This window comes from Maniola hyperantus, chromosome 19 (genome assembly GCF_902806685.2).
Source record: "Maniola hyperantus chromosome 19, iAphHyp1.2, whole genome shotgun sequence".
NCBI lineage: Eukaryota > Metazoa > Arthropoda > Insecta > Lepidoptera > Nymphalidae > Maniola > Maniola hyperantus.
In genome coordinates, this window is record NC_048554.1 from 7359467 (window position 1) to 7376050 (window position 16584).

Consider the following 16584-nt stretch of genomic DNA (forward strand, 5'->3'; position numbering starts at 1 on the left):
CACTTGTTGAAGTACTTTGACAACTTCAATCTGAGCTCGAAGGAGGTCAAAGAGAGAGAAAGAACTCCTATCGAAAAGTAAGCATGTTTAAAGGAAGTTCATGTAAATATTGAATTTTACCAACTTCTGCATGTTCGTATAGCTAGTTTAGATTTATTTTTAGAAGAAAACAAAAAATAAAAAATGAACAGCTGATCCGCTCGGCTTCGCCCGGTTGGAATTTAGTACAAATACACATAATTTATAATTAATGTTACTTCTGCATAATATAGCTTTCTAAAGGTAAAAGTATTATTAAAATCGGTTCAGTAGTTTCATATTTTATCGGTTACATACAAACAAACAAATTCAAACTTTATCTGTCTATAATATTATCAATAATATAGAAGAATACTGGGCATGTTAAATAGATATGGGAATATGTTATAATCATGCTTGCTGATGATGCTTTAATATTTATTTAACTGAGAAAAGGGACCCCTTAAGATAGAATTCTATTTAACTATAGAGTAGGTATAGGTACAATTGATAAAAGTTGAAAGTACCTAGGTACTACAAACATTTTGTTACTCAATCTACCTGAGTTCCCTGAATCTCGTTGAGATACGGAAGCTTTTTAGGTTTTAATAATGAATGAAATTGCAGAATTGTCTGGTTTATTATGTTTTTACTATGTTTTTCGTATTGCGGTTGCCTAATTTGGAAGTCTTATTGGAAATGGATGAAAAGCCCCGCCATCGTTCTTTTAACTGAAAACGCCGATTCCATATATAAGGTAAATTTAATACTATTTAACAATTTTGTTTTTGGGATTGTGTATGCTGCGTACTGGCCGCTACAGTGTCAACGGGTGGGGTGGCGAGCGTGAGGCTTCGCCCCAGAATGTAAGAAATAATTGCAGAGTCTGGAGGCAACGTCCTTCTAACTTCTAAGGTCTCCTCTTTTGAGGCTCTCATTACGGCTTAGGATGACCAACCATAGCGTGGGACCAACCAACCTATTTCGTCCTACGCCGCCGTGACCATGGCGTGAGTTCACGTCCGGGTGACGTTAGAAACCGGGGACCTCGTATTCGCTGGCGAAGACGATGTAAAGAGATTGAATTTGTGTGTGTTGGTATGGTGCATTGTCGGTCATGATGATCGTCGGGGTAGTTAAGGAAGTTTTTTATCGGGGAGATCGTTACGATCGGGTGTGTATGAGGCTGCCTCAACTACTAGAGGTTTGAGGTTTCTAATAGCTTTCTCAGTTTTCAAGCTAAATTTTAAACTTGAAGAATGCAGATCTTTTTTCAGAGGGACTTATTTAGTTTAACTACTTTGTTTAGATTCCATTCCCAGCTGTAACGGTGTGTCCAGAAAGGAAAATAAAATCGAGTGTATTTAATTTTACACAGTACAATGAACTTTACGAGAACAACAAAACTTACGGAAACTTTACAGAAAAAGAGTGAGTATATAATAATAATTTGCTATATTTAGAGTTTTTGCTATATTTAGAGTAGCACCGGAAGACGCAGCGTTGGAAGACCCTCCACTAGGTGGACGGACATCAGACGAGTCGCAGGGAGCCGCTGGATCCAGGCGGCGCAAGACCGTGGCGTGTGGAAGTCTCTACAAGAGACCTATGTCCAGCAGTGCACGCCTTTTGGTCTTGATGATGATGATGATGATGATGATGATGATGATGATGATGATGATGATGATGATGATGATGATGATGATGATGATGATGATGATGATGATGATGATGATGATGATGATGATGATGATGATGATGATGAGAGTTTTTTTTAAACCCCTGGGAACTCTTGGATTTTTCAGGATAAAAAGTAGCCTATATCCGTTTTTAGGATGCCAAGCTCTATAGCAAATAAATGATTCCCGCTAATTCGAACACGAGGGTAGGTAATTAGTAGTTTAAAAACCTGCTTTATGGAAGTCGCGTAAAAAGACTGGCACGGGCTGTGCCTGTAGATTAGGAATCAAAGGCTGTGCCTCGCATCTACTTCACTCTGGTCAGTGTCTTGGAGGTTAGGGGGGTTAGGTTCTGACTCACTATTTACCTATATTTTATATTTTATTACAGGGAGCACATGTACCAAGATGTGGACCTAATTTGCGATTTTGATAGTAAAATAAAAGGAGCCCGAAAATTCTCACTCGGCAATGAAACAGTTGGCAATATAAGAAAGGTAAGGTATTATAATAACCTTGAACAAGTCTTACCCCCGTATTCACAATCATTATTATGAGGTCTCACAGTGCGCTTGAGCGCACAGTGTGTGGTTTCACCAATCAGATTATTTTGTCTCGTCAATTTTCGATAATCTAATTGGTGGAATCCACACTATGCGTTCCAGCACACTGCGATTTCATAGTAATGATTGTGAATGTGGGTGTTAGAGTTGCAACCGTCCCTAATGGCGGCTACGCTCTCATCCGATCCGGGTCCGTGAAAATACGTTCCAAAGTAGAGAACTATTTGTATGGTAGCTTATGACACCACGTAGATATTTTTATATCCGTTTTTTACTGATTGGGATCGGATGAGTGCGTAATCGCTCTTGTAGTAGTACTTCCAACTTCTTTGCTTGTTGTATTTCTTTATGTCGAAGATGTCATGGGTCATGGTGGAGGTCATACATAGGTATAATGCGTAAAAATGACCGCGCCATTTTAACTTTTTGTATCGGACATGTCAAAAGTACGATTTTTTATTACCTTATTTTCAAGGCGAACGTACTTTTGACATGACAGTTAACCCATAGAGTTAAAATAGCGCGCGAGGAGTCATTTCTACCAGACTATTTTTTTACGGACTGAAGCGATGGCTTTAGCTTCCTATTCGGGGGTGCCGAGGTTCGATCCAGATTTTCAGAGTTAGTTATGTGAGTTTATTTACTTTAACGATGAAGGGAATCATCGTGAGAAAACCTGCATCCATAAGATATCTCCAAAGCTCATGATGACGTGTGCTGAGATTGCGCTGTTGTGCCCTCTGCTCACGCATTTTTACGGTGCGCTCGATGCTGCTACGCTGAAAACGCATTTTCAATACTGATAAAATATGCGTCCCATGCCTGCTTATAGGTTTAACGTGGGTTTAACGGCATCTGCATCGTAATAAATTAGAGTTACGGCGATTACGCACTGCACTTTCGTCATCCGAGTTCTATCCATCATCCGTGAGAATACCAGCGATTATCTACTACATATATGTTATATGCTGCCATATAAAACAAAAAGAAACGTATTTTCACGGACTTGGATCGGATGAGTGCGTAACCGCCGGTCAAGAGTCAATACCATACAAATACCAAAACATACATAAATGAACTACAATACTTCTTTAGGCTTCACCAGAAATATATAGTGTCATACTGAAATGTGATTGGAAGGGCAAGCGAATATGGAGTGGGAGATTGTTTACACCCATTCTCACTGAAGAAGGAGTCTGCTATACTTTTAACATGATTGGACCCGAAGATTTATTCCAAATTGATAAGTGAGTAAATCTTCTATATACTTAAATACAAATATTTAAAATATCCGAGGGTTCGTCTAATTAAAAAAAAGATTCCGACGAATTGAGAACCTCCTCCTTTTTTTGAAGTCGGTTAAAAAGAGCTTTATCTAAAAATCTTACTTTAGTAAATTTATTCTTTCATAATAATATTACTATCCTGAACTTATTCCTATTTTCAAGCTTGAATACGGATTACGAGTACATGAAAAATTTGAGTAGAACACGATTGAAGGGGTGGACACCAAAGGAAGGCTATGCCCGCGATGCTGAAGAGACGACATACCCTGAGCGAAGCATTGTAAGTGTTATATTAAGGAATCACTATACTAGTTTTTTCTTCAACTCGTCCACGCAGATTTAAGTGTTTTAAAGGCCTTGTTGAAATATCTTAAAATCTAAAAGTGAATTTCTGCAGCTACATTAAAAAGAAGAGTTACACGCTTAGATTAATTAATTCATCTAAGAATACACGCATAATAATTAATAAGGTTCATGCAAAAGTTTCTAGACCCAGTGGCAGTGGCGTGCACAGGAGTTCAAGCCAGGGTATGCATTTAGGTATGAACTTGTTTTACGGCAGGTTACAATGAAAAAGTAAGCATTGATTTCTTACAATGGGGGTAAGCAGTGCGTTTATGCTTCTATGAGCTGCACGCCACTGCCCAGTGGTTGACTCGATATTTCAGCCAGTTTCGTCGATTCTGGTGTTTTTCTCTAAAATAAATTTAGAGCAAGTATATGTATATCTATTCTAAATTTAGATTAGTTTATATCCTTTTAATAGTGCTAAAATAGAACGGAAAATTAATTTTGAATTCAAAGACTCTTAATTTTAGTGCACTCTACAAAGCAATAGGCTCACGACTGACGCCTAAAGTCACGAGGTTTGACAGTTCTAAATTAAATTAAGTTTGCCTGTCCGTTTCTTATTACATTGGCAAGAAAAAGATGCGAATACTCTAAAATTTAGTTGCGCTCTTTCCTAAAAATATAGACTCAATAACTTAAAGGTTATTTGATAAGCGTAAAGGGTATCTTAGCGCGTATTTAAACACCTGAAATAAACACTTTAAAAAAACTGTTTCAGTTTTACCTTGTTGTGAAAAAACAATTTTATGTACGTAAATTACTACTTTAGATAAGTTTTATAAAATATGATTACAGGGTGCTGGTGCGAAAGCCGGTTTAAAACTAGTCTTGGGCGAGGATGTAGAAGGCTTAGACTCGGCCTGCATGGGAATGGTATCAGGGTTTAAGGTAATTAAATACTAAGTATTATTATTTTTTGAAAATGTTCCAAAATCGAAACAAGTTGACTGAAGTGACTATTGAAATAGAAATAAGTAGAAAGAGTTTAACTTTTACTAATTTTTTTTTAAAGAATATCAGCCATGTTGCCATTCTTTCTCCTCCAACTAAACGTAAAGCTTGTGTTAGGAGTAGTACGACAATATTGAACGGCCGACCTTTCGGAATACAGTCCACTCTTCTGGTCCACTCCTTAACCATTGACATATTGAGGCTCTTATAGACTGTATTCAGTGATTCAGACCGTAGTAATACGTAATAATTAGGTATTATTTTTTACATATTGTGTGTGGTTGTGCGTGTGTTCCGAAAATAAGTATAATTAATTTTTACATCTTTAAATTTGCAAATTTTTGTGATTCAATTTACTATTTACAGATATTACTTCACCATCCGACCGAGCTTCCGCGTCTTTCACAACAATACATACGAATTCCAATTTATGAAGAAGTTACAATAGCTTTCACACCAAAGAAAATAGTTACATCCAACGGATTAAGAGCTTTTACTCCCGACAGGTATCTACTTATTTATTATTTTGCCCAACAAACTATTATGTCGAAAACACACCTGTAAAACGCCACGTTGTTGTCTGTTAGATGTACTATACCTGCAGCAGAACTATACAGCTTTAGAAAATAATTTAAATATATTATCTTCGACCACCTTCAAGTTATCATTGCTTTACGACTGGTCACAAATGTTGCAAAATAAAATAAAAAGTTACCAAGCTGAAAAATAATTCCAAATAAACTTCAAAACATAACATTTAATCAGGATTCCTGCCTGATTAATTTTTTTTACATAATAATTTTATTAACTAAAATTACTTCCGCTGCACATTCTGAGGTCGCTGCATGTCGCGGGCGAACGTGCTCTTGGGCGGTGTGCGGATACGCCTGTCCTTCTTAAGACCTGTTGCGCACCACTTTGCTGTGGATTGCACATGACACACAGTAGTGCAACTAATGTTATGTTTTGAAGTTTATTTGGAATTATTTTTCAGCTTGGTAACTTTTTATTTTATTTTGCAACATTTGTGACCAGTCGTAATTTAAAAAAATACGTCTGTACTGCCAGAAAATGACCTAAAATATGAACTACTTAATATTTTATTTATTCATAATGTAATCCTTGTAAAATATTATATTATTTGAAATTAATATATCAAAATTTACAGCCGCCAGTGCTATTTTACAGGAGAACGCGATCTGAAATATTTTAAACTGTACACGCAATCCAATTGTGAATTTGAATGCTTGACCAATTTTACTTATGCGAGGTGTGGTTGTGTTGAGTTTAGTATGCCACGTAAGTTGATTTTGATTATAAGATGTATTTAATACATATTCTAGCACGCTGGTAAAGTTCGAATGGGGATGATGCCTAGGTCAAAAATAAATTATTTCTTAGTAATGATTAAATAGAGGATCTTCCAAAATTCGTAAAATCTACATTCGCTGCTAGTTTTAAGTTTGCTAACCATTCTAAACTATTGGTTTAACTAAAGTACGTCACATGTGTATGACGTCACATCTGTATATTTCATACAAGTTCCTATAGTCGATACTTAAGCGAGCGCTTTCAAGTTTGATAAGTAGTCGCTGATTTAAGTCTTAGCCATCATCCCTATTGGCTGAATGTTTTCTTGTACTTACCAAGTGCATTGCTTGCACTGGCTTCACTCAGGTGGAATTTTGGTTCTGTGGAAATGAGAGTCTACGTTATAAAAATACCTAGGTACATGCTAAATGGCTTATAGTGAGGTAAAGTAAAGAAAAACTGAGTCAAATAGTTTTTCTTTTTATTAATAGAGATAATAATTGATGTACACTTTTCATACAACTGTAAATTAAAAAATCAGAAAATTTACTCTCTCTCTCTTAAGTAATTAATTTTCTCTTATTTTCTCGTAGATGGTCCTGATATGAAAATATGCAATATTGGAAGTCGAAATTGCACAAACGACGCAGAAAGTGAGTAATTTTGCATTAATTACTTATCTATGGGATAGCGTGAATCTCTACCAGTTTCTCCTCGGTGATCTCTACCCATAAAAGTAATAATTGACTGCAACAGTAAATAAGCATTGTGACTAATTTTGCTGTACCTACGTAATCCCAAACTAAACATTAAATATTAGGTCTAAATATAGGTATCTAAATGAGGAAAATAATGACACTAGACTTAAAATCCTATCAGTTAACAGATCGCCAGTTTAGAAATAGCTTTCAACAGATTTTTTTAAATATTAGCCAATGTTTATCACGACTAATAATCCCCTTTCCCCCCAACTAAGCGTAAATCTTGTGCTAGGAGAAGATACGACAAGCAACGGGTGGGGTTTGAACCATCGACTTTTCGGATTTCAGTTTACTCTTTAACCGTTGAGCTATTAATTTTTTGATTCTTGACTTAGTCACATTGTAAGTCGTACAAATTAGGACTCTAAACTAGAATACTATGAAGTCAAATTTTCTTTTTCAGTCGAATTGTCTATGTTGAGAGTTAACGGTAAGTTAGAACAAGGAAGTAGCAATGTGACAGTTGAAGAAGCAGTGCAAGTTGCCAACGACTGCATGTGTCTATCCACTTGTACTTCTATGTCGTACGAGTCTGAAATATCGCAGCTAGAACTAGACACAGAACACAAGCACATGCGTCACATACACAATTACCATCTTCTTCAATTTAAAAGGTAATTAAATCATGCAATTGATTTAAATCAATTATTTTGTTAATAAAATATCTAAGTAATATTATATTACAATAACCACAGAAAGCTCAGAGTCTCTTAGCGGGCAATGGAGAAAGCTACGCTTGTAGTTTTGAACCCGGGACCTCCCAATAACAAGACCACAGCGCTTACCACTGCGCCAGGGAGGTCAAAACGTGTAGTTAAATCAATGTAACAAATCATCGTACAATCTTTTACATTACAGTACATTAGCCTATTATTTCCATCTAATTTTGACATACAAAATAAACCGAAAGTGTAAGTACTTATAAAAATGAAAAGGTAAATGTGAAAGCAATCGGTACTCATAATTATTTAAATCTAATTCAACCTTAAACGGGTCGGTAATACCTGCATTTACCTTAATTTGTATTTGTTTTACTTTTACAGGTCTAAAGTCTCCATTGTAGTAATATTTTTCAAAAGAGCACAATTCAATATTTCGAAACGATCTGAACTGTATAGCACTTCTGACATCCTTGCTAGTTGTGGTGGACTTCTTGGACTCTTCATGGGATTTTCTGTGATCAATATCTTCGAAACTTTATACTTTTGTATTCTGAGGTAGGAAAACAAAATTCTTATAATAGAACATACGAGTACCTATTACCTACTGTTACTCTTCCACCTCTGGTAACTGGTTACGCCATATAATTTCTATCACATAGTAATAAATTACTGCAACCGTCTAAAGTTTAAACGAACAATTTGCAAGTATGTGACAGAACTTATTGTATTTAGTAGTCAAAATTATGAATTTTGGACACAATTTTAGTGCTGTTTTAGGCCATTTTGCTTGAAAATAAATTTAGAATTGTATTCCGTGGGCTAAAAACATCCGGATTAAGAAAAGTATTTTATTCAGAAGTGTTACACCGTTTTGTTTGCCAGACCCTAAATTGTTTTTCATATACTTCGGGTGTCAAATTTAAAAATTAAATTAGTTTAGGTCCTTATATTTTTACCTTTTTTATATATTTTTACAGGGTTTACCGTCAGCGGCAAAATGAAGTGAAAAATCGTGTTGATTCTAATGAAGATGTTCAAGGTTCAGCACACAAATATTAATAAAGTTCGTACTATGTTCTTTATAGCATTTTGAATTTCTCTCGCTTAGGTAGTCATGGTTGGTATATCAAAAAATAGAAAAAGCCGGCCAATCGGACTGGCACGCGAAGGGTTACGTACCATCGCACTAGAAATATAACTTTTTAATTTTTTTAATTTTCATGGCAGCCGTTTTGAATTTTTTATTATTTTTTGTGATAGCGGTAATAGAAACACACATTCTGTGAAAATTTCAACTCTCTAACTATTACGGTTCACGAGATGTAGCTAGTCAGACAGACGAACGGATGGATGGACATAGGAGGCTTAGGTAGTAATAGGCAGTGGCGGTCCGCCAATAGAGGATTAAAGGCTCTGCTTACCCTACCACTTGACATGATCTGCAAAATTATATGAAACCCTTTATTTTTAAATAATTGAAAAAATAATTACCTACTTACATAATTAGTGTTCAATAATAATGTTAGTATAACATTATTTAAAAAATAATACAGAATAATAATAAACGATGTTCAAATTCTTCGGGATCTATACCCGAAGGTTGACAATGAACCCTATTACTAAGCCTCCCCTGTCCGTTAGTCTGTCCGTTAGCAAATCTGTCTGTATGCATGTCTGTCTGTCTATGTGTCCAGGCTGCATCTCAAGAACCGTATTAGGTAGAGAGTTCAAATTTTCACTTTTATTTCTATTGCCGCTATAATAAAAAATACTAGAAAATTCAAAATGACCGCCATGTCTGACTCGCACTTGGCCGGTTTTTAACAAATAACAACGTTGCTAAGTAACTTATCGACAAACATATAAATGATGCCCTTGTACAGCAATCAGATTAAAGTTATTTTGCCGAACATTGCTACCTCCAGCAATATGATATCTCCTTGCATGAAGGTATCTTAAAATCATAAATGGAAAAGAGAAAATATTCAAAATGCGAACGCCAGAATAAATAAATACCGAGCACGAAATAGGTAAAGAAATTCTACGTATTTTTCCACAATATTTTCCAGAACATGATCTCAAAGACCTCAAAGATTTTATTTCAAAGTCAATCATTTATTTTCCTCACTTCATTGAAGTTTGCATACCTAGTGCATTTCGTCGTTATTTTCGTGTACCTACGTTGAGTGTGTGGTGGCAAATCACGTGCACTCGTGTGTTCCCATTTTCGATGATGTACGGTGTTTCTGAATCTACATAACAGAGCTTTCATTATAAGTACTTTTACTTGTGGTCAATGTTTATAAGCCAATTTAGATACTAAAAACCGGCCAAGTGCGAGTCAGACTCGCGCACGCGCGATATAGTTCCGTACTACAGTCATATTTTTTAACATTTTGCACGATAAATCAAAAACCATTATGCATAAAAATAAATAAGAATCTCTTTGCTTTATGCTTATGTTCCAATTTCCATACAGGTTGCACCCAATATCTTCTGTTTCTGTGCACATTAATAAAGAAAGCGCATCTTCGTCTTCTGTAAAGGAAGACATGCTATCGCAACAAAATCATTCTGTATACTGGCACGCTTTACCATAATATCTTCGCCTTTTTTGTATGATTTTAATCGCATTCTTGCCTTTATCCGTTCCACGTCTGAGCCGCGCCTGCGCCGCGCCTTTGCCTTACGCACTTCCTGTATTTAAATCGTGCTTTAGGCACTGTACTTGTTGTTACGCTAATTGCTTGATAGGTATAGTAATAGAAATTCTTCTATTTCCACGTCGCTCGGCCTGTTTGCAAAAGACATACAAAAGTCAAGTTTTTTATAAAAACCCCTACTTACCCCCTTAAGGGTTGAATTTTCAAAAATCCTTTCGTAGCGGATGCCTACGTATGTATCAGCTATCTGTTTCAGCCCGATCCGTCCAGTGTTTGAGTTGTGCGTTAATAGATCAGTCAGTCAATCATCTCTCCTTTTCTATATTTAGATTTGCATAGGTAATTTGTTCCAAGGTTCTGTTCTGCTTAGGTATATACTATAGCTTTATTGTGACAAAGGATTCACGCGTGATGCTGTAATGGAGTCGTGCGCGTTCAATAAACGGCAGACATCTTTGGCGGGTAACGTCCTTTTTTGCAATTTTCTTTTGTTTCACAACAAAAGACATGTCCTGCATACGTCGCTATTGAGTCGCTATATGGTCGCTATACTTAGCTCGTGACTCCACGAAGCTACGTTGACAATTCATATAAGCTCATCATTGTCACGACTCGCTGTTCTGGACTTTATAACAAACTAGAATCATCTCAGTAGTTCGTTTTAAAGTATCTAGTTTGTTGCAGGCATCAGCCGTAACTTCATCGGCGTGAAATTAGTTTTTTTTTTAATCTTAAGGGAATTCTTTGATTTTCCGGGATGAGAAGTTAGTAGGTATCTACCCCATGTTCATCTCCGAGATAAATGCTATCTCTGTACCTATCTACCAAATTTCATCAAAATTGGTTAAATGGATGGACGGGAATAGACACAAAACGTCAGTGGGAATAGATAGACAACGAAAAAAATACACGTTTTCACATGTTTATTATCAGTATGAATAAATAAATTGTACATATTTAGATATTTTTAATCGATTTCAAAAAATAGTAAGTAGCAATTCGAGTACCTAAGTAATCTACTTTTTCACAATTATTCAGATTAATTCAACCACAACTAGTACTTCTTTCTATATTATGTTCAACTATAAAAGATAACTTTTAATATTATTATTTAGCTTAAAAAAGCTTGTGCGGAGAAAGCTCTTTATGGGCATTAAAGCTGCCGGCGTGAGCTCATAAACTTTAATATTTAATTTATTCACCCGTTTATCATTTTCAGGCAAATTGTGGTAAACTTACAAACGAAACTGCTAACAACATTTCGTAAAATTAATTAGGTACTTATAAACACTATAATAATTAAGTCACTATTTAGGAAATTAATTTGAGTACAGTACGCGGCAGAAAATAATGTACCTGCATTGATCTTTAGAATGAGTTCGGCTTTGTAGAGCGATGTCACAGTCACTTATACCTATGTGACGTTTTGTCGGTCTCAACGACAGAGACAATGCTCTACATAACAGCTATCTCTTTCTAAAGGTACATTATTTTCTGCCGTGTACTATACTTTGATTGTGCTTTGTTACTAGATGATGCCCACAACTTTATTGGCTTTAGTTTTGGTTCTTTAAAATCCCATGGGAATTTTTTGATTTTCCGGTGATTTTAAAAAGTATCTCTACAGCTCTGTACCAAAGAAAATATTATGATGCCCGCGACTTCGTCGGACGTGTGGATTACAACATGGGGTTATTCAAGAGGCGGACCAACAAATTCCTGAAAGGCCGGCAACGCACCAGCAGTTCCTCTGGTGCTGTAAATGTTCATGGGCGGCGGTAATCACTTAACATCAGGCGACCCGTCTCGCCTGCTCGTTTGCTCGCTATCTCTATTAAAAAAAATAGGTTGCAGGTTTCTATACCTAAAGGGTTTTTGTCTGTCTGCTCGCGTATCAGGTACTACGAAGTATCTACCTATAGTCTTGAAAAATCCATCACAGTATTTGAAACAACTCTGAAGCTAAGCTATATTTATAATATCATTCTGTTTAATATTAGAACGCTACAATTTTCATAACCCAAATCTAGTATTGTACTAAAAAAATCCTTAAAAGCCGGCAAAGCATTGTGGTCCATCTGATGCAGCAAATATTGTACGAGTAGGTATATGGGCGGAGGCAATCACTTAACATCATGTGATCCGCCTGCTCGTTTGCTCGCTATTTACGAGTAAGTATGAAGTATAAAAAAGTAAAATAATATATTTATGCTGGAGAGAAAGTTATGATAAAAAATTCGAAAGAAGCACTTTGCCGTTAACTCAAGCGGAAAAACATTTGTTAGGCAGCAGTGAAAAGTGGAAAATGTGCGAAGTGGGCCATTTGTATCTTGGGGGTGACGAAGTGACCCCATTCATTAGACGCGGTTTTGTTCGCTGAAATTATCATAAGCTTGCAATGGGTCTTGGCGACCGCAATTTTCAAGTGCTGCTTTGCAAGCATTTTTGCTTTCCCCTGTAATTACGCAAAATATTAAAATAACTCGGTAAACAAAATCTCCGTTCACCCAAAGCAACACCTCATCATCATCATAATCAACCCATCGCCGGCCCACTTCTGAGCACAGGTTTCCTCTTAGAATGAAAAAGGATTAAGTAGGCCATAGTCCGCCACTCAAGCCCTAACTGGGATCCCGTAGTGTTGTCAGACACTAGGATAACGCAGGGAGCCACTGGATATTTATTTTATTTTTACTTTTTACTAGCTGATGCCCGCGACTTCATCCGCGTGGATTTAGGTTTTTAAAAATCCCATGGTAAGTATAAGTTAACGTTTGATATGGAGTTAACAGTTCACTTTAACATAACACTGTTGAGAGAGAGAAATAAATCTTAAGAGTACATTTGTTTGTACAAGTTGATCTTTGAACCAAATCTGTGGAAAGATAAAGTTAACATGAAGTTGTAACACTTTGTTTACTGTTTAGAGAGAACTGTATCAGTTAGTTGTTCTGGAGAAACAACTGTAGGTATTTGGACTACAGCCAGAAACGGCAGATGTATGAAACAATAAATTTATTATCCAATTTTGATAATATCGTCATTCAAAAAAGGAGGAGTTGTGTTTTTTTTCCTATATACATCGGAATCCCGACATTACTGAACCGATTCACGTAGTTTCCTTTTTTAATTGATAGAAAAACTTTGCGACATTGTTCCATAAAAAAAATTGGATTCTAACTCCTGAATCCTAATGCTGCAAGACTACAAGGATTTAGAAACTGTTAGTTATAAATAGATATTGGAGGTACCTACCTAGTAAACACTATCCTTGAACTCGAGGACCCAACTCCTCAACCCTGATGCTGTAAGAAATTGCATTCCTAAATCGTGGTGCTTTAAAAACTGGCCTAATAAGTCGGTTAGAAAAAGGAACAACTAAACCGATGCGATGCCGCTTGCTTCCAAATCCTACTAACATTCCTATTTGCATTGGGCTTTGAAATCGGTATGTTACTTGCTAGAGTGGAGAAGGCGGGTAGAGTCTTGGAGAGGCTCGAAGGTGCAACAGATTGACGTTATTATTTTGTATGGATATAAGTAGTAAAAGACCTGGACTGGAGAGTGGCACATGCTACTTTTATCCCGGGAAATCAAAGAGTTACAACGGTATTTTCAAAAACCTAAGTCCATGCGGACGAAGTCGCGGGCATCATCTAGTACTTACCTAAAACCTTCGGATATTACTTCAAACTTTAAATCAATGTCATTAGTAGGGGTAGTAGGTTCCTATAGTTACGTACTGAAATAAGCAGCTGTATCAGTCGGACGGACAAAGCCTCATCATAAATAGATGATAACATAAGGATTTCTTTTTTAACGTTTGATACGGAATCCTAAAAAAACCGTGACATGCAAAAGCAATGTGGCATAAATTGCCTATAACATTTAAAAGACTTCAACGTGCATTGCAATTTACTGTGGCTATGGCAGACGGTACCTACTGGATTCTACGAGAGCTTATCGGCATTCAAACGATCCGCACTCTACTTAGCTAATTGCCTGACTTCACATGCACATCTAAATGCACCTACAACGTTTACAATAAATAGTAAAGCTATTTTCAGTTGAGAAAATAATTCAAAAACATTTCTCTACTAAAAAAGATTCTATTCTAAATTCAACGTAAGTTGCAACTGCACGCACAATCGGTATAATTTCATAGTAAGTACCTAATAATATGCTTTTGTATCGAATTCTCGAGATCGGATCCCGGGCACGCACCTCTAACTTTTTAGAGTTATGTACCTACACTTTATGCAATTGAATATGACTCGCTTTAACGATAAAGGAAAACATCGTGAGGAAGGAAACTAATCTGCACGCCTGAGAGTTCTCCATAATGTTCTCAAAGGTGTGTGAAATCTACCAATCCGCAAATGGCCAGCGTGGTGAACTATGAGAAGAGACCCGTGCTCAGTAGTGGGCCAACGGTGAGTTGATTATGATGATGATGATGATGATACTTTTGTAGGTGAGACGTCGCCCACAAACGTAACACATTATGCCTTTACTTCTTTCGTGTGGCTATTTTTTATTTATTAAATGAATAGTTGTCTGTGCATAAACTATTACTCAATAAGGTACTTAGTAGGTTATTTAGGAATCTCTATGCATAAAAATGAATCGCTAAATGTGTTGCTGATCACAATTCTCGAGGACAGCTGAACCGATTTCGCTAATTTTTTTTTCTTATATCATTCCTTGAAGTACGAGGATGGTTCTTACGGAGAGAAAAATTTAAAAAGTTTGAATCGACTTTTAGGCGGTACGAAGTTCGCCGGGGCAGCTAGTTATTAAATAAAACCAAGTTAAGCCGGAAGTGTCACAGTTAACTCTGCTATTGTTTCATGACGATACACTGAACTGACATTTGTGTGTTTTCAGGCTTAATCGTAAGTAGGTACCTGTATGTAGGGGTATTCATATACTTACCTGAAATGCTATAATGTGATAAGTCTTGGTACGTCACGTTCCATTCCTGAATTTCATATTGTTTCAGATTCAGAGACATTCAACAACAGTCGTGCAACTAAAGCGATATCCATAAACTTAAAAATTTATGGTAAAGCCTTTCCGTTTATGGGACCGATGGGGATAACATTTTTGCCTTTACGACGTTGTTTTACATTTAAATGTAAAACAATGTTACCTTTGGACATAACGAAATCTTGTTCCGGGATTACCTTTCGGGTTTATGTCCAGGTATTATTGTGATCGTTAGGAACATTCATGTATATAACATTACGTCAAATCCGTTTTGACATACGGGTGCGAGACTTGGAAGCCATCTCACACCAAATCCAAGCTTTCGTCAGCCGATGCCTCTGCCACATTTTAGGTATCCATTATCCTCGTTGGTCTAGTTGATTAGCATGTTTGAGTGAAGATGACGAGGCCTTGGGTTCGATTCTCGAGTCGGTCCAATAAATTTGTTAGGTATTGAATTTTTCTGTTAAGAAACTCTCAATATTTACTAGTCCAGAGTTAGAAAGTTGGCGGTGTTTCACCCCCGTGCCTCGGAGAGCACTTAAAACCGTCGTCGGTCCTGCGCCTGATCTCTCCAGTCGTGGCGGATTTCCTGCGCACACAATCGTGCACTATCGTATACAATAATATCTCCCGCGCAGTTGGCCAATCTCCACGGATATTACTATTATGCTTGTTGCATTAATAAAATTTCCGTCATAATTATATATGCCAGCACCAATAATTTACTGATGCCAAATGCACAACTGTGTCCCTTGACTACCAGTCAGTCAGACAACCTCTACGCCGCACCTCTCTGCACATTGCACGCATCGAAGCTTTTAATAAGAAAATGCTGTTTTAACATTATTACACCTTGTTAGGCAATAAGCAATTATACCGCTTGCTTGAGTTATAACTTCCCCACTTCTCTTCAGTAAATTTGTTTAATTAGGGTGGATAAATAGCGTTCGCGTAAGCATAATGTAGGCTAATTATAACATACAGAGTACGTAATTTACTTCATATCCCCAAGGTAGGTGCATAATTACTTGTACCAATATTGATAGTAATAATTCAAAAGTCAAAGTTGCTGAACACCCCCATTATCAATAGTAATTAGTAAGTATTATCGTATAGGTATAATTATATGTCAATGCGCAATGCACAATAATAATTTTTTTATCTAAGCGTACAAATTTAAGTAAGCGAATAGGTATTATGATAAGTATGATATTTAATTATACCTACCTATAAAGGTGTTCGCTTAATATTCAAAATCCATTGAAAATATAAATGAAGTAGAGTAAATCATTGTAATAATAAAATATAAATAATATTAAACATGTATTGTATCTAAATATATTTATT

At 36.4% G+C, this 16584-nt stretch overlaps 1 protein-coding gene across 1 annotated transcript; it reads left to right on the forward strand.

The window, feature by feature from the left end:
- Positions 1-2107: 2107 nt before the first annotated feature.
- Positions 2108-8641, forward strand: LOC117991483 (pickpocket protein 28-like). The gene is made up of 10 exons (XM_069505104.1): positions 2108-2194; positions 3356-3507; positions 3709-3826; positions 4693-4785; positions 5215-5354; positions 6017-6147; positions 6753-6812; positions 7324-7534; positions 7964-8137; positions 8560-8641. The coding sequence occupies exons 2-10, from the start codon at positions 3473-3475 to the stop codon at positions 8639-8641; spliced, it is 1044 nt and encodes a 347-aa protein (XP_069361205.1). The 5' UTR covers positions 2108-2194; positions 3356-3472.
- The last annotated feature ends 7943 nt before the right edge of the window (positions 8642-16584 follow it).